The sequence below is a fragment of the Chlorocebus sabaeus genome, chromosome 7, assembly GCF_047675955.1.
Source record: "Chlorocebus sabaeus isolate Y175 chromosome 7, mChlSab1.0.hap1, whole genome shotgun sequence".
Classification (NCBI taxonomy): Eukaryota; Metazoa; Chordata; class Mammalia; order Primates; family Cercopithecidae; genus Chlorocebus; species Chlorocebus sabaeus.
This window is the reverse complement of record NC_132910.1, coordinates 135,362,327-135,385,595: the sequence shown is the minus strand read 5'-3', so window position 1 is coordinate 135,385,595 and position 23,269 is coordinate 135,362,327. Positions and strand designations below refer to the sequence as shown.

Below are 23,269 nucleotides of genomic sequence, written 5' to 3'. Positions count from 1 at the left end.
GACACTGACACTGACCCGAGCCTCCCACCAGGTTGTCTGTGGCAAAAGTCCTAACTGGTTGTAGAAAAGAAGGTCATGGTGTGAATAACAGAGAAGGTCCTGAAAATGCAGCTTCCTTGCTGGAAAATGGATTTCAGGTGATGCTGGCTATAACTGGTGATTCTATGGTGAATTTAATTCCACTATTGTATTTTAGCAGTATTTAGTATTCTCTTACTGTAGAATTATTTTAGATGTCTCTTTATAGCAGCCAACTTTTTCTTGTTTCTTTTCTTCTATCTCTACCCTATTCCTTCTGTTATGATTTTAAAGATTTTCTTTTCCACAGGTATTAATGAATCAACCCCCCAATTTCTTCCAAGCCTGTTGTGTTTAAATCTAGTTTCCTCTCTTAAATTCTGTTTGGTGTGATGATGTGCACATCAAGCCCTGTGCAGATGCTGTCTCATCCATTCTTCCACTTTCATTTATTAAGATCCTTATCTTAGCGGGGGCAGTGGCATGCACCTACAGTCCCAGCTACATGGGAGGCTGAGGCAGGAGGATCCCTTGAGCCCAGGAGTTCGAGTCCAGCCTGCCCCTTAAAAGAATTTTTTTTGAGACAGAGTTGTGCTCTTGTTGCCCAGGCTGGAGTGCAATGGCACGATCTCAGCTCACCACAACTTCTGCCTCCTGGGTTCAAGCGATTCTCCTGCCTCAGCCTCCCGAGTAGCTGGGATTACAGGCGCCTGCCACCATGCCCGGCTAATGTTTGTATTTTTAGTAGAGATGGGGTTTCATCATATTGGTCAGGCTGGTCTCGAACTCCTGGCCTCAGGTGATCCGCCCGCCTTGGCCTCCCAAAGTGCTGGGATTACAGACGTGAGCCACTGTGCCTGGCAGGAATTTTTTTAATGCAGATCCTTCTCATGTCTTTTCTCAGCTTACCTTCCTCCCCTTCTCTCCTGATGAAGTGTGAGGTTCTTAAGGCCTTTCCTTTCTCCCCTCTCCCTTAGCACTAAACATAGGGCTTAGAAACTAATAGATGTTCATTAAATAAATCTTTTGAACAAATACCTGAAATTTTGAACAAAGCTCCTCTTGCAATGAGGTTGATAATAAACACTGGGTTCTTTTAAGATCATGGTGAAATACACATAAAGTTAGCATCGTCACCATTTTTCAGTGTACGGTTCCGCGGCATTCGGGACATTCACACTGCTGTGCTGTCGTCACCACCAACCAGCTGCAGAAGCTCTTCGTCTTGCCAGACAAAGTCTGTACCCGTTAAATGACAACTCCCCATTCTCCTCTCCCATTAAACTCCTGGCAGCCACCACTTCTTTTCTGTTTCTGTTAAATTGACTAGGTACCTCATGTAAGTGAAATCATACAGTGTTTGTCCTTTTGTGACTGGCTGATTTCACTCAGCATAATGTCCCCAAGGCTCATCCATGTTGTAGCATGTGTCCGAAATTTCCTTCCTTTGCAAGGCTAAATAATATTCCACTGTGTGTATAGGCCACGTTTTGTTGACCCACTCATCCATCGATAGACACGCAAATTGTTCTTACCCTATGGCTATTGTGAATTGTGCTGCTGTGAACACTAGTGTACAATTCTGTGGAGTCCCTGCTTTTACTTCTTTTGTATATATGCCCTGAAGTAGAACTGCTGCATCATATGGTAATTCTATGTTTAATTTTTTCTTGAGGAAATGCCATATTGTTTTCCACATCAACTATATCATTTTACATTTCCACCAGCAACGCACAAGGGTTCCAATTTCTCCACATCCTCACGAACACTTGTTTTCTGTTATTTTCAGTAGTAGCCATCCTAATGAATGTGAAGTGTTGTTTCATGGTGGTTTTGATTTGCCTTTCCCTGATGATCAGTCATGTTGAGCATCTTTTCACATGCTTGATTACCATTGGTATATCTTCTTTGGAGAAATGTCTATTCAAATCCTCTACCCCTTTTTAAAAAATGAGTTGCTTGGGATTTTTATGTTATTGAGTTCTCTATATATTCTAGATATTAATCCCTAGACACTGTTTTTAATTCTTAATTTTCACCGCCCTGCTAGGGTTCAGTGCCTCCTTAACAGCACTAGAGATGTGACAGTGCTTCTTCCCTCAAATCAAAACCACCTCAAAAGCCCAGTGGTCTGTCTCCAGCCAGAACAGAAAAGAAGAAATATGATTGATTCCAAGATAGTTGTTTGCCTGGCTGTGTGGCAGTCCTTTCTTCCATTCAGGCCCCTGGCATGCTAATACTTCTTTCTGCAACTTCCCTGAGAGCTGAAGTCTCCAGGAGGACCTGAGTCAGGAGGCCCAAGTGGGGAAGTGAGGGTCTGGCAAGAGCAACCCTGCTGCCCTCAGAGCTCCCCAGGGACCCCTCCCAGGCCCCAGCCCTGCCATACCCTCATTTTACATCTAAACTTGGAAAACAATCTATTTTTAAGTCTATTTGGCATGTGGTCGTTAAATATTTTTGTCCCACTCCCTATTTGTAGATTATTGTAATAATTAAAATGTGTTGCTGCACGCCAGGAACATTTTACGTAGATTACCCATTTTATACTTACAAACTTTTGAGCCAAATGCCACCATTATTCCAGTTTACAGATGGCGAAATGGAAGCACACCAATAATTTCATCAGTGTCATGCCCCCAGACAGAATTAGAGCTAGCCATCTGCTTCCAGAGACTGAACTCGAAACCTCATGCCGTGGATCGCTGTTCCTTCTTGTGTGTTTTTGGCACTGAGCCTCCTGAGAAGACCTGGACTGCTTGGTGCCAATAGTTCTGCCTCCAAGCTTCAGTACTAATGGTTTTGATTCCCATCTAATGGCTTTTCTTTGCCCCAGTAGAGGCGAATGCCACTTCCCAGAGTTTTATTCTGGTTTTATAACTGAGCAAAAATGAAACCCCAAATCCATCAAGAACAAAAGCTTGATAGAAACACCACTCACCAGGTGTGGTGGCACACGCCTGTAATCCCAGCACTTTGGAAGGCCGAGGCAGGAGGATTGCTTGCACTCAGGAATTTGAGACCAGGCAGGGCAATACAGTGAGACCTCGTCTCTACAGAAAATAAAACAATTAGCCAGGCATGGTGGCGTTCACCTGTAGTCCCAGCTACTTGGGAGGCTGAGGTGGGTGGATTCCTTGAGCCCAGGTCAAGAGAATGGTGAGCTGTGATCCGCTACTGCACTCCAGCCTGGGCGGCAGAACAATAACCTGTCTCAAAACAACAAAACAGATACCCTGTATTAGGAAAAAAATATGCATGGGTCACAGATATGCAGGTTCACATGATTCCCCAGAACTTCCACGAATCACCAACCATGGAGATCATAATGGCCATAGGCATTGTGGATTTGCTAATGGGCAGTATGCCATGCTGTGTTCTTCACGTATGCTCTCATTTAATTCTCACAAAACCCCTGTTAGATGGGTGGTCAGTCCATAACGATGTATTTATTATCAGCTAAGTGCCAGGCACTACTGTACGCTGTGGAGGTGCAGCAGCGAGTGTGGCAGACGAGATCCTTACCCTTGGGAGGTTTACTTCCTCATGGAGAGAGAGGAGGCGGCAATTGACAAGAGAACAAACGAATAATGCCGACTGTGATGCGTGCTTTGAGGAAAGCAGTTGTATTAACGGTGCCCATTTTTAAGTGTTGTGGTCAGAAAAAGGTCCCTTTGAGGAAGTGACATTTAGGGGGATAAGCCAAAGAATGAACAGAAAGCCTTACAAAGCTCTGGAGGAAACGTTTTCCAACAGAAGAAGCAGTGGGTGCGAGGCCCTGGGGTGGGAAAGAGCTCGATCTATTTAAGGAACTGAAAGGAAGCCGACATGTCTAAAGCATCATGAGCAAGGCAAAGAGTGGACTGGAAAGAAGTTGATGATGCGGGGCTGGGTTACCAGGCCCTGCCGCCCCGCAGGGAATCTCAGTTTTCCACTGGTTTAGGAGGAAAGGGTTTGGGGCAAGGAGTGACATTCCTTGAATTCCCCTTTTGGGAACAGCTGCCGAGGGATAAGAGGAGAGGCACAGAGACAGGTGGAGACAGTATAGTGTGCGAGGGCAGCTTGAGCCAAGTGGGTGGCAGTGGCTGGAGAAGGAATTTCTTTGAAAGCAGTTTGGAGGTAGAACCACTGCGTGGGAGGAGCCAGGAGCAGAGAGGGCTGGGGGTATGAGCATACTGGGGTAGATGGTGGCGCTGTGCTTACTGAGATGGGGAAGATGCCAAGGCATGTGTTTAGGAGGAGGGGATCAAGAGCTTGCACTGGAAGTTTTCACTTGAGGTTCCTGTCAGACCACCACGTGAAGATACACACGAGTCTGCAGCTCAGGCTCAGGAGACAGCTCCAGCTGGAGAGAACGGTTCAGAAAGCCATCAGCCAGAGAAGGGATTTAGAGCTGTGGGACCTTATCAGGTAACCTGGGGAAGATGTGTAGATAGGAAGTGCAGTAGAGGACCCAAAACAGAGTCCTGGGGCCCTCTGACGAGAGGGTTAAAGAAGGAGCCGGCAAGGGTGATTGAGAATTACCTGCCTTGCAGGAATGACCAAAAACCAAGAGTATGGGGTCCCTGCAGCCAAGGCAGAAAGGCATTGTGGGAAAGGCATAAGAGGCACTGGTTAAGGCATATGCTGTTAAAAGCAAAACATGTTGCCAGGCACGGTGCCTCATGCCTGTAATCCCAACACTGAGAGGCTGAGGCTGGAAGATTGCTTGAGGCCAGGAGTTCGAGGCCAGTCTGGGCAACTGTAGCAAGACCTCCGTCTGTACAATTTTTTTTTTTTTTTTAAGGTAGAATAATGTGGGGATAGTCCACTACATTCAGCAGTGGTGGTGACCCTGGCAGTAACTGCTCCAGCAGAATAGGGAGGACAGAGCCTGCTGGAGCACATTGAGGAATGAACTCCCAGGAGGTCAGGATAAGGGGTAAATAGCTCTGTTTTGCTGTGAAGAAAGTGGAGATGAATGGACGATAACTGCTGAGAGAGGTGGGGTTGAGAGGTTCGCTTTTGCTCGCAGGTAGTGGTGGTTTCTAAGATGGGAGATACTGGAGTAGAATGACATGCTGGTGAGAGTGATCCAGCAGAGAAAGAGAATGATTTAGGAAAGGGCTAGCTCAAGAGGTGGGGAGGGTTAGATAGAGCTGAAGGTTAGTGGCGAGACTGGCCTTTGATAGGACTCTTCCATTACAACAGGAGACGACTTGGCAATGTGTCGGGTAGATGTCGGGTAGACCCATGGTGATTGGGGTGGAAAGATTAGGGAGCTATCTGAATACTTCTGGGTTTTTGTTTTGTTTTTTTTCTTGAGACAGAGTCTCGCTTTGTCACCCAGGCTGGAGTGCAGTGGCCCGATCTCGGCTCACTGCAACCTCCACCTCCTGGGTTCAAGCGATTCTCCTTCCTCAGCCTGCCAAGTAGCTGGGACTACAGGCGCCTGCCACCACGCCCGGCTAATTTTTGTATTTTTAGTAGAGATGGGTTTCACCATATTGACCAGGCTGGTCTCGTACTCCTGACCTCATGATCCACCTGCCTCAGCCTCCTGAAGTGCTGGGATTACAGGCGTGGGCCACCGCACCTGGCTGGTACTTCTATGGTTTTGTTTGTTTGTTTTTTTGTTTTTGTTTTTTCAGTTAAGTATTACCTCCTTGTTATGGATGAGAAACGACTTGGAGGGATCAGCTATTTTGTCCAAGTTCAGATGCCTATTAAGTGGCTGAGCTGGATTTGCTGACTCCAAGGCCTCTGAGCGTCTGGATCACCTTTTTGCTGTTCCTTCCCCTCTGATGCGAAGCCCAATGCCTTGAGCACCCTGAGTGCCCAATCACTGTTGAGTAAGTTCTCCTAAGTAGCCAATCCTTGGGTGCAGCTAAACTTTCCATTGTAATTGTACCTGTTTGCGGTTCTGTGTTAGTCATGCCATAAGGGGAAGGAAGATAAATGCCAGGGACTCTGGAATTTCCTTTTTATGTTTTCATATTTCCAGTTGCTGTTTCCTTTCACAGCAGCCTAGGCAGAAGAGAAACCTGCCACTGACCCCCATCGGTGCACAGCAGGTGGAGAAAGAGCAGAAGGTCCCAGTAGGACCAGAACAGGCAAGGGCCACGGGTCAGTTAGACTGGTCAGGCCCACAGCATCCCTCCCCTTCCTCAGCCTCCAGCCCCCTCTTCTTTTATTATGAAAATGGTTGCAGCCCTGAATCTGACTGGAGGGAACTCTCCTTAGGCTCCCAGCACAGAGACAGTCCTTCCAACTCTTGTCAGCAGAGCAGTGTTGGTGCCCAGTGCTGAGAAACCTCCACTCCAGCTTAGTCTGGAGCCTGCCAAAGGGACCCCCCACCCAGTGCCCTACCCTGGCTGACTCTTCACCACTGTACCCTGCTACAGTAGACGCCTCGGTATGTGTTGGTTCAGATTAAACTCACTTCTTTGCTCAGCCAGAGTGATTAGGGAAATTTTCCCATCTTATTATTCATGTGTTTGGCATGAACACCGATCTAGAGTTTTCCTTTGGACTCAATCAACTCTTTTGCATGGTTGACTTGCTCCAAAGGTACAAGTCTTGCTAAAGGAATTTTGTTTCTAAGCAGTGTTCTTCAGGTGCAGAGGGATTCTGTTCTTGGCCTAAAACAGGATTTCTTTTTCATCAACATATTTTGCATGTAAGTTCTTAGTCACTCTTTTTTATTGAGACTTTTATCGGGCAAGGGGAGTGGGTTTGACCGTCAAATTTGTTTGACTATCAAATGTCTCTGGCCGAAATCGTCCTTGCTCAATACTAACTAACGCTGCAGTATTTCTCCCCAAGAACTCCAGGCAGACTTCCTGCTTTGCATGTGGCTTGTTCAAATTGGAGAATGAGCAGCAGAAGTGCCAACCCCAGAGCCCAGCTGCAGGGACAGCGAAGCACCATGCATTGAATGGAACACACACTGAGCATATGTGAAAACCAGTTTGCTCACATTCTGCACCAGGCGACGTGTGCAGACACAGAAGGACTCTGGTTTTGGAGTCCCACACCCACTGATACTGCATTCCCCACCCTGCTGTGCTGCTGCCAGCGCCTGGACCCCACCCGGGCCCAGCTGTCAGTGGGCTGCGCATTTGGGAGAAGTTCCAGGGGTGCTCCAGGCAGCCTCAGTCACCAGTTTCTGCTGCTGCCGTCTCATATCGGCTACCAAATCTGGCCACCTCTCTCCATGCCCCATTCCCACGCCTGAGGGCAGAGGCCACATCTTGCCAGGACCATTGCACCAGCCTGTTAGTTGGCCCCCTTGCTGCCTATATGGGTCCCTGCTACCTTACCCATTCTGCAGCAAGAAAGATTTTTCTAAATCACAAGTCTTACCATGTGATTCTCCTGCTTCATTGTCCAGAGGCTTGCTATTCTCCAGTCTGAACTGCTTCATGGAGAGAGAAAGGGGCTTCTTGAGATTGATTGTGCATCCAGTCATCTGAGAATTTTTTTTTTTTCAGACAGGGTCTTGCTCTGTTGCCCAGGCTGCAGTATGTGGTATGATCACAGCTCACTACAGCCTTGACCTCCCAGGCTCAAGGATTCTCCTGCCTCAGCCTACCAAGTAGCTGGGACCACAGGCGTACACCACCAAACCAGGCTAATTTGTTGATTTGTTTTTGTAGAAACAAGGTCTCACCGTGTTGCCCAGGCTAGTCTCAAACCCCTGAGCTCAAGCGAGACTCCAGCTTCAGCCTCCTAAAGTACTAGGATTACAGGCATGAACCACCTTGCCCAGCCACCTGGGGATCTTAACATGAAGATTCTGATTCAATAAATCTGCAATTTAGCATTTCTAACAAGCTTCCCGGGAACACCAGTGCTGCCGGTCTTCGTGCTACACTTTGAGGAGTGGGGAACTGGAGGGCACCTGCTTGCCTCCCTGGTCTAATTTCTTGCCACTTGCCTAACTCTGTTCCAGTCATGCTTCAGTTATTCCAGTTCCCAAAGTGCATCCTACTTTTGCTCACCGCAGACGGGCTGGCCTCCCTCCCCAGAGCACTCTCACCCTGGCCTGGCTGCTCCTACAGGATTGGAGATGGCACTTCCCTTAGAAGCCTTCCCTGATTCTCTAAGCCCAGGAAACAAACGGCATGTTTGTGGCCTGGGTGATAATGATCTTTATGCTCAATGACAAGGGGTGAGACAGCTGGCCTATGAGGTGCGGGGAGCAGCCAGACGTTTCGTTCTAGAGCAGGTTCTATGAAGAAGGTTCCTGCATCACCTGGGAGGCATGTCTGCCAGGTACCATCTGCTGAGTCCATTCCTGCCTGAGCAGTAAGGGCGGCTGAGGTCAGGATACTGGCCGAACAAGATCAGCCTCACAGCTGTGTGTACTCTCAGGTCAACCAAAAGTGCTGTCAGAGTGAGCATGTTCATTACAGAGGTGAAAACCTTTTTCAGAAAGTTCTTTTCCAACCACAGCTTGAGGGAGAGTTATAGACATAAGACTCTACTGTAGACGTTTTCTTTCTTATTTTTCTGTCCTTATGTCCTTAAAAACAAAAACACTTTTTCTCTGGGATGTCCTTCCATTTTCTCTTTCTCAGGTTTTTTACATCCGTTTCAGTTGTACAGTTATTGCTTATGCAGGTTGGAAGTCTGCCATTCCTTGGCTAAAGAAATCCTGAATTTTACTAGCATGCTCCTGCCAGGATCCCAGCACCAGACTCTCCTGGCCCTTTGGGGAGCTGAGAATGGAATCTGAAGCATGAGACATTGCATGGTCATGATGTACTGGCCAGACCTATTTAGCCGTGTGATCGCAGCTTGGGTAGGAGCAGTGCCAGTTAGTTCTGGAAAAAGTAAAACAACATTAGTTACACAGCAAATAAGTTCAGCAGTCGGGTAACAGCACCCAGGAAATGTTGAAAAGCATGTGACACAGGAAGAGATCTAATGTCATTGCTTGCTACAAAAAATCTTTCTGCCCTCTAACTGTAAAAGGCGAGGAGTACTTCCTTTCTGGATTTTATTTCCTCTTTTTCTTAAAGAGAACATCCAAGAGAAAGTATTTTCCTCTGCTCCCCCATCTCTGCCCTCCTGGGATGTGTTAAGTCTGTTTTGCAGTGTCATAGTTACAGAGGTTGAACAATGGGTCTGCTTAAAACAGGTAACAACTTCATTAAACTGCCAAGTTGAGTGAGATGTTCCTGTGTACCCAATAATTAGTAAGTGCTGTAGGAAGTTATATAAGAAAGTGGGAAAATTTGAGACATCAGTTCTTTTCCTCTCCATCATAGAAAATCATACTTTGCCTTATGGGAAATGGACAGGAATGGATCGAATAAATTGTGGAAGAATATCATTTATGTGAAAGGGGAAAAGGGTTAAGCAAGGGCAGCTAAAATGTCTAGTCTTATTCATCTTCTTGAACTGACTTTGAAGCAGTATTTACCACGTCTGAAAGAGAGGAGCTCTGTGCTCCAATGACATTGTCAAATCTCCAGGCCCTTTCTTCATCTGCCCCCTGGTGGACCCAGTGCTGAAAAGAAAATTCAACAGAAGAGCTCCCTGGAGAAAAGCTGAGTCCAATAAGAAATGGCATCCTTCTGTGTATCCAGGGGCCTCTACATTCTTCTCTTATCCTCATGAGTACCCTGTAAGATAGAAAATAATAATCTCACTTAAAATCAAACTAATGAGGCCAGGCACGGTGGTGGACACCTGTCATCCCAGCACTTTGGGAGGCCAAGGTGGGTGGATCTCTTGAGCCCAGGAGTTTGAGACCAGCCTGGGCAACATGGCGAAACCCTGTCTCTACGAAAAACACAAAAATTAGCCAGGTGTGGTGGCATGTGCCTGTAATCCCCGCAACTCGGGAGGCTGAGGCAGGAGGATCACTTGAGCCCAGGAATTTGAGACTGTAGTGAGCTATGAAGTCACCACAGCACTCCAGCTTGGACAACAGAGTGAGACCCTTGTCTCAATCCAATCAATCAATCAAAATCAAACTAACAATTCCAAAATATGGAACTCATATGTACATCAACCTCCATCACAGGGAACATGTATTTCCACATGGACGTGTCCAGGCCCAAGCACTCAGTTTATCCCAAGCCTCCCAAAACTTGTCATTATTTTCTATAGTTTGTATAATAAAAGCAATAGTTTTTTTTTTTTTTTTTCCATTTCCCAAATATGAAAGCATATAACTTAAGGACCTGCTACCTATGTCCTCCAGTGTCCTGAAGCCTCTGGTCCCCCGGTGTCCCTGAAGTTCCTTGCAGTTGCTCACATTGCTCCAGATCACCTCTAGGACTCCTGACCCCGCTGCCTCCACTCCTGCGTTTTCAGCCCATCCCTTCCAATAAGCATGCTTCACCCCACCCTGGACACTATCTCGTTAATGGCAGTGCATCCACACAGGTCTGCAGCAACTTCAGTTCTCGCTTCCTCCGAGAAAAGAATTTGACCAAGGGGCACAAGGCAGAGTGAGAGACAGAGCCAACTTTTAGAGCCCAGTGGAAGTTTATTTAAAAGTTTTAGAGCAGGAACAAAAGGAAGTACACTTGGAAGAGGGCCAAGCGGGGACAGGAGAGAGTCAAGTGCTGTGTGGCCTTTGACTTGGGGTCTTATACGTTAGCATGCTTTGAGGGAGGGGGCATGTTACCTGTCCCCAGATTCTTCCCTTGGGGAGGGCTGTCCTGATGCTCAGTGGCCTGCCAGCACTTGGGAGCGGCCACAAACGCAGCGTGTTTACCGAGGCTGTGCACATGCGCAGTTGAGGCGTTCTCCCGTCTACCAGTTAAACGCCATCATTTTGCCTCTTACCGCGTTTGCTTGAGCTCACTCACCCAAATCCTTGGCTCTTACCGGGAAGCGGCTAATCACCAGCTTCAGATGCCTTCCTGGTTGTAGAGGCCCTCTCCTGCCCTGCTCACGTCTGCTCGACTACCTTGCTAAGGATCCTTCCTTCCTCACCGCCCCTTAGACACAGAAGGCTGTGGAGTTTAGCAAACTTTACTAACGATTAACTGGTGGCAAGAGACCAGCACAACACAGGCACCCATCTTAAAATGGAAAAGATTGGCCATGGCTTCCCTAAAAAGTAACCCGTCTTTCTCCTTGCGGGGAGTTTCTTTTCTGATTGGTTGGAATCTGGTGGGCACCTCCTCTCCCCTCTATACACCCTTCTCCACTATGACCAGCCTCCAGCCCCCACATTTATATCGAGGGCTTATGATGAGCCTTTGTGTTCTCTTCCTGCCACTCCAAACCAGGCTCCCCACCTGGCCTTCCATATCTAGAAACTCGCAGAGATGCTGTGGTTTCCATCCTCAACACCACAAATCACTACAGAAACTCCGAGATGGCTCTTCTGGGTCAGAATCGTAGGTAGGGCTCTCACACAACCTCTGCTCAGAGCACCCCGGGAGTCTCCTTCCTGTGATAGCATCCACTGGCTTTATCAGGTTACCCCGCCCCAGGCATCCTAGTAGACCCCTTTCCCTCTGCCCTCCCCTCACCCAAGCCGAGAATCATTGCCCTAAGCGGACAGTCTAACTGCGGAAGCAGCATGAAACAAAGGCAGGAGTGGGTTGGAATCCAGCTTCCCTATGAACAGCTCTACAACCCTGCGCAAGTTTCTGTCGTGGATGTATCTGTCTCCGCAGCATGCATTTCCCCCTTTCCCAATTTATAGCCGGCTCCCCGCCACTCCAGTTCCAGCGGGAATCCAGGTGGTGCCAGGAAGCAAATGAGTGTATTCCATTTCCCCGGCCACGGGGATTGGTTCGGGGCAGTGTGATGGTTAATGTTAGGTGTCAACTTGGCTATGCTATGGTGCCGAGTTGTTTGGTCAAACACCAGTCTAGGTATTGCCATGAAGGCGTTTTTGAGGCGTGATTACTATTTCAATCAGGCTTTTACTGAAGCACATTACCCTCCATAATGTGGGTGGGCCTCATGCAATCTGTTGAAGGCCTTAAGACTGAGGTTTCCTGAAGAAGGAGTTCTCCTCAATCCTGCAGCACAGACCCTCTGCCTGAGTTTCCAGGCTCTTTGGCCTGCTTTGTGGATTTTGGACTCATGATGGCAACATCAACTCTTACCTGAATTTCTAGCCTGTGCGCCTGTTCCCAGAGATTGCAGACTTGCCAGCTTCCACATTCGCATGAGGCAGTTCTTAAAATCTCTCCCTGCTGTCCCCGTATGTACATTGGTTCTGCTTCTCTGGAGAGCCCTAATACAGGTAGGCGCGGCAGCCCTTTTTCTGGGAAGGCTGGGAGATATGGAGTCTCTTTCTCTGAATGGTGGAATTCAGACAGACATGGAATGGCTGCCGGGTTTCAAGCTCTGGACCAGGCTCCCAGGAGCTCACGCAGGCAGCACCACTTGCTGTCAGTGGGACAGCTCCCTGGGATCCTCTGCTGAGACGTGGGATTACAGTGCCTACTGCATAGGGTAATTGAGAGGATCACATGAGTCAACAGATACTAATCACTCAGGACAACGCCTGCATCATAAGTGCTCGGTAAATCCAGAAGGAAGAGGGAAAACAGAAGACCTGGCCCCTGGAAAAGTTGACGTACGAGGCGGGCAAAGCAAAAGGACTCAGAGCCCTGCCGGTTTCTCAAACCTCTCCATCCCACTCAGCTGGACACTCATTCTACCTCTGGACGTTTCAGTGACTCAGGGCCCTGCCAGCTTCTCAAACCTCTCCATCCCACTCCGCTGCACACTCATTCTAACCGTGGACATTTCAGTGATGCATGCTCCTGATTTTCTTTCATTATTTACATGTATTTGGGTTGAGCGTTTGTTATTTCCACCCAGAGTGCTGAACCCCTTCTTGTTTTGACTGGGTAGTTTCTTTTTTCAGACCCGCAAGCACAAAAGGTTTGACTACACCCCCTTTCCTAGAAAACGGAGCTTCTCACTCACTCTCTTAAGGGAAACTACTTTTAGTGGCTCCAGGAACTTATGTCTACCCACCCACAGGGAACTACCTTTAATACCTTACAGGTGATTCCCTTCTATGGCAGTTGCCCACATGATTTCCAGGTAAACAAGCATTTCACTGAAGAGGAAATAGGAATGGCCTATAAGCAGTAAAAAAGATGATCAACTTACAGGAAATGCAAACCAAAACCCAACAGGATGCCCATATGGAAACCCATTTTAACTCACTGGATAAACAATGTAAAAGTCTTTAAAATGCTGAATATTGATAGTATTTGGAGCCAGTGTGGGGGGGTGTAAACTGTACGATCTACAACGTGTAAACACTGGTATTATCATGGAAAGCTGAACTCTGTATCCTACATAGCAGTAATATCCCTACTGAATCTATCCCTAGAGCAGCTCTTAGACATGTCCCCTGCAAACTTCCTATAAGAGTGCTCAGTGCTGTATTGTTGGTAACAGCAAAGTACTGCAAACAACTGACACACCTACACACAAGAGAACAGATAAATAAAATCTGGAGTATTTACTTATGCATTCCAAAGACTGAACGTAAATGAACTGCAGCTACATGCAGATTTAGATGCAAGCGGATACATCTACCAGTAACAGATTTATATGAGGACACAAAGGCATTAAGAATGATACAATGGACTTTGAGGACTTAGGGGGAAGAGTGGGATGGGGCCAAGGGATAAAACACAACATATATGGTGCAGTGGGGTGATGGATGCACCAGGATCTTACAAATCACCACTAAAGAACTTACTCGGCCGGGCACAGTGGCTCATGTCTGTAATCCCAGCACTTTGGGAGGCTGAGGCAGGTGGATCCCAAGGTCAGGAGATCAAGACCATCCTGTCTAACACGGTGAAACCCCGTCTCTACTAAAAATACACACACAAAAAAAATAGCTGGGCGTGGTGGCGGGTGCCTGTAGTCCCAGCTACTCGGGAGGCTGAGGCAGGAGAATGGCATGAACCCGGGAGGTGGAGCTTGCAGTGAGCCAAGATTGGGCCACTGCACTCCAGCCTGGGAGACAGAGCGAGGCTCCGTCTCAAAAAAAAAAAAGAACTTACTTATGTAACCAAATAGCACCTGCACCCCAATAATTTATGGAAAAATAAAATAAAAAATAAAAGCAATAGCTTTAGTAAGAAAGGACATTTGCAGAATACCTACCAAATATCATATAAAGTTTAGAAACATGCAATAATCAATACATTATTTGGGGCTATATCAAGGGAGAAAACCACAGGAATGATACACATAAAATCAGAAGAGTGGTTATTCTCTGGAGGAGGAGGGTGCCATTCAGAGGGGTACCCAAGAGTTATGTATAATAATGATTCATATCCCCATCCAGTGCTGGTTACACGGATGTTTGTTTTTATCCTTACATTACACACGTTATATTCTTTTATATGCATGAAACGTAATTTTTTATCATAGTAAAATATACACAACACAATTTAGCATTTTAACCGTTTGTAAGTTTACAGTTCTGTGGTATCAAGTACGTTCATCTTGTGCATCCATCCACCACTATTTCCAAAACGTTTTCATCATCCCAAACTGCTGTTGGTATCATACCCAAGAAATCACACCACCAAGTCCAATGTTATGAAGCTTTTGCTCTGTTTCTTCTAAGAGTTTTAATTTTAATTTTAGCCTTTATATATAGGTGTTTGGTCCATTTTGCGTTAATTTTTATACGCGGTGTAAGGTAAGGGTTCAATTTCATTCTTCTGCATTACACATTTTTAAACAGAAACAAAATAAAAGAACAAAAGGAACCCTGACCATTTACAAATGAAGGTGCTGGGATAGAGGTAAAGTAACATGCTAAGCTCAGACAGCTGATAAAGGCAGCAGGGGCTGCAAGCCAAATCCTGTGGGTCTGACAAGACGACGGCGGCCTCAGCGGCAACAGATGCGAACGCTGGTCTGCGCCCACCCACTTACCTGCCCACAGGCTCAAGGACACTAGCTCCTCCCCTTTCCCCACCCACAGGGGGCGGTCCCACGTGGCTCCGGGGCTTTCGGGCTCTGGAAAACTGGCGATGCGGGTGGGAGGAAAGCCCGGAAAACTTTGGCATGACATGGACCGTAGGCAACTGGTTGTGCGGCACGGACTTCAGTTCCGTTGCGGTGTGATAGCCAGGCCCAGTTTTCCCTCACGCTCCAAGGCGGGGAGGAGCCCGGGGCCCGCTCAGGAAGTTCTGCGCACGCGCGCGTGCTCGGCCCGGATTGGCTGCTCGGAGCGGCGAGGGGCTTGGCGGGAGCTTCCAGTCGCTCGGGAGCGGAGCGCGGCATCATGGCTCCGCGGGGGAGGCGTCGCCGGTCGCGGCGTCACGGGCCTGAGGGGTAAGTACTGCCGACCCTCAGAACGCGGGGCCGGAGACCAGCTTGAACTGCTTCCTCGCCTGCCGCGGTTTGCGCCTCCCGGCGCTGTTCGTGCTCCACTGTGGAGCTCGCCCGAGTGGCCAGTCGCCCGGGTCCCGGCTTTCTCGTCAGACTAGTGGGGATAAGAGTGATTCCCACCCGCACGGGCCTAACACTGCCTGGCGGGCGGGAAGACGTTAGCCAGCGTCGTGTCGTTTTGTGGGGGGCGGTAGTGCCGTCCAGAGTAGTGAGTGTCGAAGTGCTAGCTTGAAAGCAAAACATTCAGCAAATACTTGTTGCCTACGATTTGCCAGACTTTAATGTGAGTGGAGTTTACTCTCTGGGAATCAGTTTTCTTATTTTGAAGACGCTGGTGTTTTGGTTACTGCACACCACAGACCGGAGCTCAAGTGTGGCTGGGGAGCGAGCTGCCGCCCGCCTTTCTTCAGGGTGGGTGGAGCTGTGGTTGTTTATCGAAGCCAGCGCGCGTTTGGTCGGTTGCAAGACGCGCTCTAGAATGCTGGTCGCTGATTGGTTGGCGAATGGCCACCCAAGGCCCGGCCTGGATCTGGCGGGAAGGGTCTCGGCTCGCTGCGGACCGTGCACAAAACCATACGCCAAGACGGTCTGAAGACCACAGGAGTTCCCCCGGGCGCGGAAGGCTGCCTGGAGGAGGTGGTGCTGGCAGATGCGGGCTTAGGGTGGAAAGCTGGAGCAGGACACCGCAGGTAGGTGGGGAAACCGAGACCAGACTCCTGTGGCCAGTGGAGAAGAGGATTAGAAAAGGATGTCAGCCTTTGAATATCAGCTGAAGAGAGTTTATCCGAAAGGCTAGTGGTTTTTGTTGTCTTTATTTTTATTTTTTAATATTTTTGGGTTTGAGACTCATGAAATCTGTTCATGCCTCCTCCCAAAACACACTAATGCGCATACAACAGAATTTTTTTTTTTTTTTTTTTTTTTTTTTGAGCCGGAATCGCACTCTGTCGCCCAGGCTGGAGTGCCGTGGCGCAACCTCTGCCTCCCAGGTTCAAGCGATTCTCCTGCCTCAGCCTCCACAGTAGCTGGGATTACAGGCGTGAGCCACCACGTCCAGCTCGTTTTTGTATTTTCAGTAGAAATGGGGTTTCACCATGTTGGCCAGGATGGTCTCGATTCCCTGACCTCATGATCCGCCCGCCTTGACTTCTCAGAGCGCTGGGATTACAGGCAGGAGCCACCGCACCTGACCCAGAAATTTTACCTGTGGGTTGTCACAGAGGTTTCTCTCTCTCAGAAGCCCCACCTTGACTGCAACCTAAGGCAAGGAGGAACCTTGACTTTTTTCCCCCCCAAGAAAGGACAAGACAGCTCAAAGAGTTTAGATGAAGTTTATGTGGTCTAGTTTTTGTTGTGTTTCTGTTACTTGGCTTTGTGATCCTTGATAAGTTACTTAAATTTTAGGAACCCCGGAATCATCATCTATAAAATTGCCATAAAACCAGTACTTGTCCTGCCTTCTTCCTTAGGTTTCATGAACTAAGTAAATAAATCATGAACTTGTTAGAAATGCAGAATCCCAGGCCACGCCCCAGAGGGACTGAATCATACACTCCAGGGGTGGTGCCGAGCAACCTGTTTCACAAGCCCTGCTGAGAATGTTGATGACACTCCGGTCTGGGAACCACCATTCTGAAGAGTTTTCTAACTTTTTTTTTTTAAACTGTGATTCACAGTAATGATGTTTTACGTCACACTTAGTACACATGTGCACACATCCACACATAACAAAACAAAAGGCTTATGAACATAGTATATCCAGTGCAATGTTTCATTTTATATTTTCCTTTTTTTTGTTTGTTTTTTTAAAATGCTGGTCTGGCAATCTTAAAAGGACATTATAGGACAATTGATGTGATTTGGGTATGGACTGTAGATTAGATTATGGTATCAGTGTTAAATTTCTTGATTTTAGAAATTGTACCATGAATATGCAGGATAATGCCCTCCTAGGAAAGACATATTGTGGTATTTAGGGGTGGAGGTGCACAGTATCTCCAGTCACACACACACACACACACACACACACACACACACCCCAAATGAGTAAAGGGCATACAGAAGGTCCTTGTACTGTTTACAACTTTTCTGTGAGCTTGAAATGATATCAAATAAAAGGATACTAAAACATTGGTTTAGACTCACTAAGCTGATTTTGCTGTCTACAAATGAGAAAAATATGGCTACAATCTGCATGGCATATTTTAAAGTCAGGAATTATGTACTGTATTATTCCAGAGTATCCCCCCCATACCCTTGTATGATGCCTGGTTGGTGGAGGATAGTCTGTACAATTCACTGACTCCTGGCACTATTAGTAATAATAATATATAATTCCTGCCACTGTTATTTCTCGTTTTTATTCTAGTCACCATTGTTACATCTGTTTCCTTGAAGCTTGTTGAAGATATATATACAACTTTATCGTTTGAAGCTATGGCCCAACTGAGAGAGTGTGAAGGGAGGTCGAGGGCAGGCCCTGGATTTGAACTGATGTAAATTTTAATGCAGGCTTGTCACCCTCCTGGCTCCGTGTTGCTGTGGGCAAGCATACATCTGTAACATGGGATTCACTTCTACCTTATAGGACTGTTAGAATTAAATGAGAAAAGGACATACGAGAGCCAGGCACAGGATGGAGCAGGTGTCGGGACTTAGCATTAGCCTACCTTCCCTTTGTTCAGCTCTGCAGAGAAAGTCAATCACTGCTGATTGATTAAGGCCTCAGGGAAAAAGTTAACAGCAAGATTCCAACTTTTCCATGTCCCTGAGGGGGAGAGGTATGTTATTTTATAACATTGGTGATAGGATTTGACCTATAAAAAATAAATTTGTGGAATATGGGTTCTTTTTTTTTTTTTTGGTAAAAATGTGTGGAAAGGATCATAACTATGGTGTTTCCTCAGTTATTTTAACTATTTCCTAACTCTTGTGGTTTTTTTTTTTTTTTTTTTTTTTTGCTGTTTAATAGTGCAAGACGTTCGAAGAACACTTTAGAAAGAACACATTCCGTGAAAGATGTAAGTTATCTTTTTGTGTTGTAGTTTTCTCAAAATTAACAGCACAAAATAACATTTTTTGAGTACCTCAGTTGTGTAGACTTCACTTGGCAAGTTCAATGTTTCTTGTAGTGAAAAAGTATGTTCATTTTCCTCACACTTTTTCCAGTATAGTGGATAAAATGACTTCTGTTAATGTTTTAGAATTTCCTTTATTTCTGAGCCTAGGTTGGTTTTATTTTCGTTTAGATAATTGGCTTTATGTAAAAATTGTACAATGCTGTCAACTTTTTTCACTTAAAGCCATTTCTCGTTGTACTTTTCAAGAATTGTTTATGATTTCATGATACTCCACTTAGTTCACATTACAGGTTTACTTTTCTTTAGAATAGAGTCCTAGAATAAATGTATGTGAAAAGTGTGTACATTTCTTTAACGTTCTTGATTGCTAATTCCAATATTTTTTCCAGTGGCTTGTGTGATTGGCATTGTAATCTCGCATTAACAGTGTATGACACTGCCAGGCACCCTGGAAGGAGTTACTTCTGCTTGTTCTGCCCTGGGCTTTCTTTGTCCTGCATAGTCCTTAACCCCAGCCTGAAGAGGATAGCTCTCTTCCCCTCTGGGAAACCCTGGGATCACCCTGTAGGATTTTGCTCAGCGCTCTGCTCCCACCCCAGCATTACTTTGCGGGTTCTTTGGGTGGGTTTCTCTCAGCTGTCCTGCCTTGCCCCTGCCATTAGTAGCCAAAGTCCAGTGTGCATCGGAGGGATTTATCTAAGCTCCAGCTTTAGCTGGAAGCCCAGAGTGCCTGGAATGGATTCAGCTTTCCTGTCCTTCCCTCTGCAAGACAGTGCCTTACATGTGGAGGCCCCCTATGCCTTGGGAGGGCTGGAAGACCTGCCAGCTCTCTTTGCATTCCACCCACAAGCACTCCAGGAATGATTCTTTTACTGGGGGCATCTGAATGGTCAAGTTTGTATATGGTTTGCCAATTTTATTTTACCTCCTTTATACCTGCCAGAATTTTCTTATTTTCGTATCTGTTAATACTACCCTTCCACATTTTCCGCAACTACCATGAAAGTTTTTCTCATTTTATATGTGTTTTCATGTTTCATTAGATTTGGGGTAGCAGACTTCATGGGCATATCAGTATATTGAACTGTAAACCCTGGTGTCCTTTAGTCAGGAGTTTTTAACCCATGTGTACCCTTAAAACTGTTTATGAACTTTTGGGTATATGGGCATATTTCCGGAGATAGGACCCATCACTTTCCCTAGGTCAGAGGTGTAGGCAAACTGGTCCATGGGCCAAATCTAGCCTGCCACCTGTTTTTGTATATCCCTGCAAGCTAAGAATGGTTTTTACATTTTTTAATGGTTGAAATAAAATGAAAAGACTATGTCATAACATGTGAACATGATATTAAATTCAAATTGCAGTGTTCAAAAGTCAAATTGTATTGGAACACAGCCATGCTCATTCTTTTCTGTGTGGTTACTGTCGTCATTCACATGACAGTGGTTGAGTTAGTAGTCAAAAGAGAAACCTTACGGCCTGCAAAGCCTAAAATAATTTACTTTCTGGTCCTTTATAGAAGAAGTTTGCCAATCCTTGCCTTAGGTTATCAAAAGAGTCTGTGTCCCCAAAAAGTGTTAGCTTGCTTCTTTTTATTTTACCTGAAACATTGTAATTGTACACATTTGTGGGGTATGATTTGATCTTGCCATACATGTCTATGTTGTATAATGACCCAATCGGGGTAGGTAGTGAATCCATCACCCCATGCTTAAGGATTGCTTCCTTAGGCAGCAGTGATTACAAGAATATTCTTGCTGCATAAATCAGCCTATTGTTCTTTGTGAGAGCCAACTCAATAACTTCAACTTCATTCACTTTTAGAAAGCTGGTCAAAAGTGCAAGCCTATTGACGTGTTTGACTTTCCTGATAATTCTGATGTCTCAAGCATTGGCAGGCTGGGTGAAAATGAGAAAGATGAAGAACCTGATGAGACCTTTGGTTAGTACTTTAAATCTTTATCCTAACATAACTCTAAAGCAACAACATTTAGGCCAGATATAATAAAAAATAGAAATATCTTCAAATATAAAAATTAGTTGCCTGCATGTAAATATAATGTTCTCTGGGGAGTACTTGATAATTTGAATTAATTTTTCTCACGTCTAGGTACATTGAAACTAAGAACATTATCAAAGTGGTGGCACTCTTCTAGTGGTATTCATTAACAATCCAGTCACATGAGGACACTTACTATAGTACTCTGTAACAAGAGGAACATAGAATACATTTCTCACTTCATTCTACCATTTGATAGAGCCATTAATTTAGGGAGGAGAAGAGTATGGGTAATTTTCCTTTGTCCTAAACTCATGGAGGCAGGGGATGCTTTGGGAGAGCCAGTGGGAGAGCTTCACCTGAGTTCCTTTGGAGTATGAGGTAAAAGGTCAGTACCTGGCTGGCCAGGTGTGTGTGAGTTGTCAGGGTGGGCTGCTTGTGTCAATGGGCACTCCAGAGGCCAGAAATGACAGAGAAAATGCCATGTGCCCCCACATCTAGAACTATAGTAGTCAGGCATTTTTGCTGGAATAAGTTTTAAGAGAATTTTGAAGGCTTTGGTTTAATTTTTTGTTAATAAAAGAAAATATTGTGCATTTTATAAGGTGAAATATATTCACCAGAATAATGTCTTTTATTATGACTTGATAAAAATGTCCTATTTGTGTAAAATCTAAATCTAAAAGATCTGAACCTAAAACCCCATAATTTAAAAAATGGAAATGAATTCACATACCATAAAATTCACCCTTTTAAAATGTACACATCATTGGTTTTTAGTTTGTTCACAAGGTTGTCCAACTGTCTGCATTATCTAGTTCCAGAAAATTGTTATCATCCTGTAGAGAACCCTGTACCCATGAGTGGTCACTCCCTCTTCCCCCTTCAGGCCCCTGGCAGCCATGAATCTCCTTTCTGTCTCTGCAGATTTGCCATTTCTGTACATATCAGTGGAATCCTAGACTCTGGTCCTTTGTGACTGGCTTCTTTTACTTAGTTTGTGTTTTCAGGGTTTATCCATGTTGTAGTGTGTATCTGCTTCATTCCTACATGTTTTTATGGCTCAGCAATACTCCATTGTTTGAATATACCACAACTTGTTATCCATTTATCAGTTACATTTAGGTGGTTTCTGTTTTTTGGCCACTATGAATAATGCTGCTGTGAACATTTGTGTATGAGTTTTTGTGTGGGCTTTTTTCACTTCTCTTGGGCATATAGTGGGAGCACAATTGCTGAGTCCTACGGTAATTCTATTTTTAACTTTTTAAGGAACTGTTTTACAAAGCAGCTACATGACTTTATAATTCCATGGCAGTGTATGAGAGTTGTCGTTTCTGCACAGCTTCACTGAAACTTACCGAGTTTTTTATTCTAGCCATCCCCGCACCTCATTGTGGGTGTGAGTGTATTGGTGGGGGTATGGGTGGTAAAATATAGTTTACCATTTTAACCTTTTTTGAGTGTATTAACTCTGTAGCAGATAAATACATTCACATTGTTGTGCAACCATCATCACCATCCGTCTCCAGAACTTTTTCATCTTTCCTACCTGAAACGCTGTATCTATTAAACAGCTTCCCATTCTCCCCTCCCCCAACTCCTGGCAACCATCATTCTGCTTTCTAGGAATCTGATATAAAAGGAAGCATACAATAGTTGGTTCTTTGGTAACTGGCTTATTTCATTTAGCATAATGTCTTTGAGGTTTATCTGTGTTGTAGCCTGAGTGAGAATTTTTTTTTTTTTTTTTTTTTTTGTGGAGGCAAAGACTTGCTCTCTTACCTAGGCTGAACTGCAGTGGCGCGATCTTGGCTCACTGCAACCTCCACCTCCTGGGTTCAAGCAATTCTCCCTGCCTCAGCGTCCCGAGTGGCTGGGATTCCAGGCACTCCCCTCCCTTCCACACCACGCCTGGCTAATTTTTGTATTTTTTAGTAGAGATGGGGCTTTGCCATATTGGCCAGGCTGGTGTTGAACTCCTGACCTCAGCCTCCCAAATTGCTGGGATTACAGGCGTGAGCCACCGCGCCCAGCCAGAATTTCCTTTTTAAGTTGAAGAACAGTCTGTATGTACCACATTTTATTTATCTATTCATCTGTTAATGGACCTTTGGGTTACTTCTGCTTTTTGACTGTGAATAATGCTGCTATTAATACTAACTTGAGTGTATCAATAGCTATTTGAGTCCCTGCTTTCCCCTCTTTTGGGCGTTTACCCAGAAATGGGATTGCTGGATCATATATATTTTATATTTTCAGGAGTCACCATTTCCTCAGTGCCTGTATTCCCACCAGCAGTGCCCAAGGATTTCAGTTTCTCCACATCCTTGCCTACACTTGTTATTTTCTGGGTGTGTGTTTTTGTTTTTTAAATAATAGCTAACCTAAGCTTAGGGTGTGAAGTACTATCTCATTATGGTTTTGATTCATATTTCCCTAATTACTAATGGTGTTCAGCACCTTTTCAGTGTGCTTATGGCTGACCATTTGATTTTTTTCCCCCTTTGACCCTCTTATACATGATTATTGGCCATTTGCATATTCTTTGAAGAAGTTTCTGTTCACCCTTTGCCCGTTTTTAAATTGGATTATTTGTCTTTTTATTGTGAAGTTGTGAGAATCCAGTTTATATGAGTGGTTATCTGTGGACATTTGGGATTGTTCTATTTCTTTTCCCCCCTTTGTTATTCACAGCAATGGAGTAAATAAATGCAATGGAGTAAATAAATCCCTTTGCCTTGTTGAGGGCAATACAAAGTATACTACTAACTTAAAAATTGTGCAGTTGATATGTTCATTATTTAAGCAGCTGTTTAGTTGAAAAAATGT

At 45.4% G+C, this 23,269-nt stretch overlaps 1 protein-coding gene and 1 long non-coding RNA gene across 6 annotated transcripts in view; one reads left to right on the top strand and one right to left on the bottom strand.

The window, feature by feature from the left end:
* Positions 1 to 6,578: 6,578 nt before the first annotated feature.
* LOC119622347 (uncharacterized) lies at positions 6,579 to 13,884 on the bottom strand. The gene is made up of 3 exons (XR_005239004.2): positions 12,081 to 13,884; positions 9,425 to 9,626; positions 6,579 to 8,822 (listed from the first exon to the last, which is right to left on the bottom strand). It is a non-coding gene; the product is annotated as an uncharacterized lncRNA (long non-coding RNA).
* A 1,288-nt stretch (positions 13,885 to 15,172) lies between these two features.
* Positions 15,173 to 23,269, top strand: part of CENPU (centromere protein U) — a 43,414-nt gene continuing 35,317 nt past the window's right edge. For 4 of the 5 annotated variants that reach the window (XR_498339.3, XM_008000402.3, XM_008000401.3 and 1 more), the window contains exons 1-3: positions 15,173 to 15,300; positions 18,329 to 18,377; positions 20,263 to 20,380. Coding sequence is in view for 3 of the 5 variants with exons in the window: in XM_008000402.3 (XP_007998593.1) it covers positions 15,251 to 15,300; positions 18,329 to 18,377; positions 20,263 to 20,380 (217 nt within the window). In the remaining 2 variants the exon portion in view is untranslated. Of the gene's footprint in view, positions 15,301 to 15,902; positions 16,047 to 18,328; positions 18,378 to 20,262; positions 20,381 to 23,269 lie in introns of those variants that run through there. The other variant, XM_073017762.1, reaches the window with a different exon arrangement.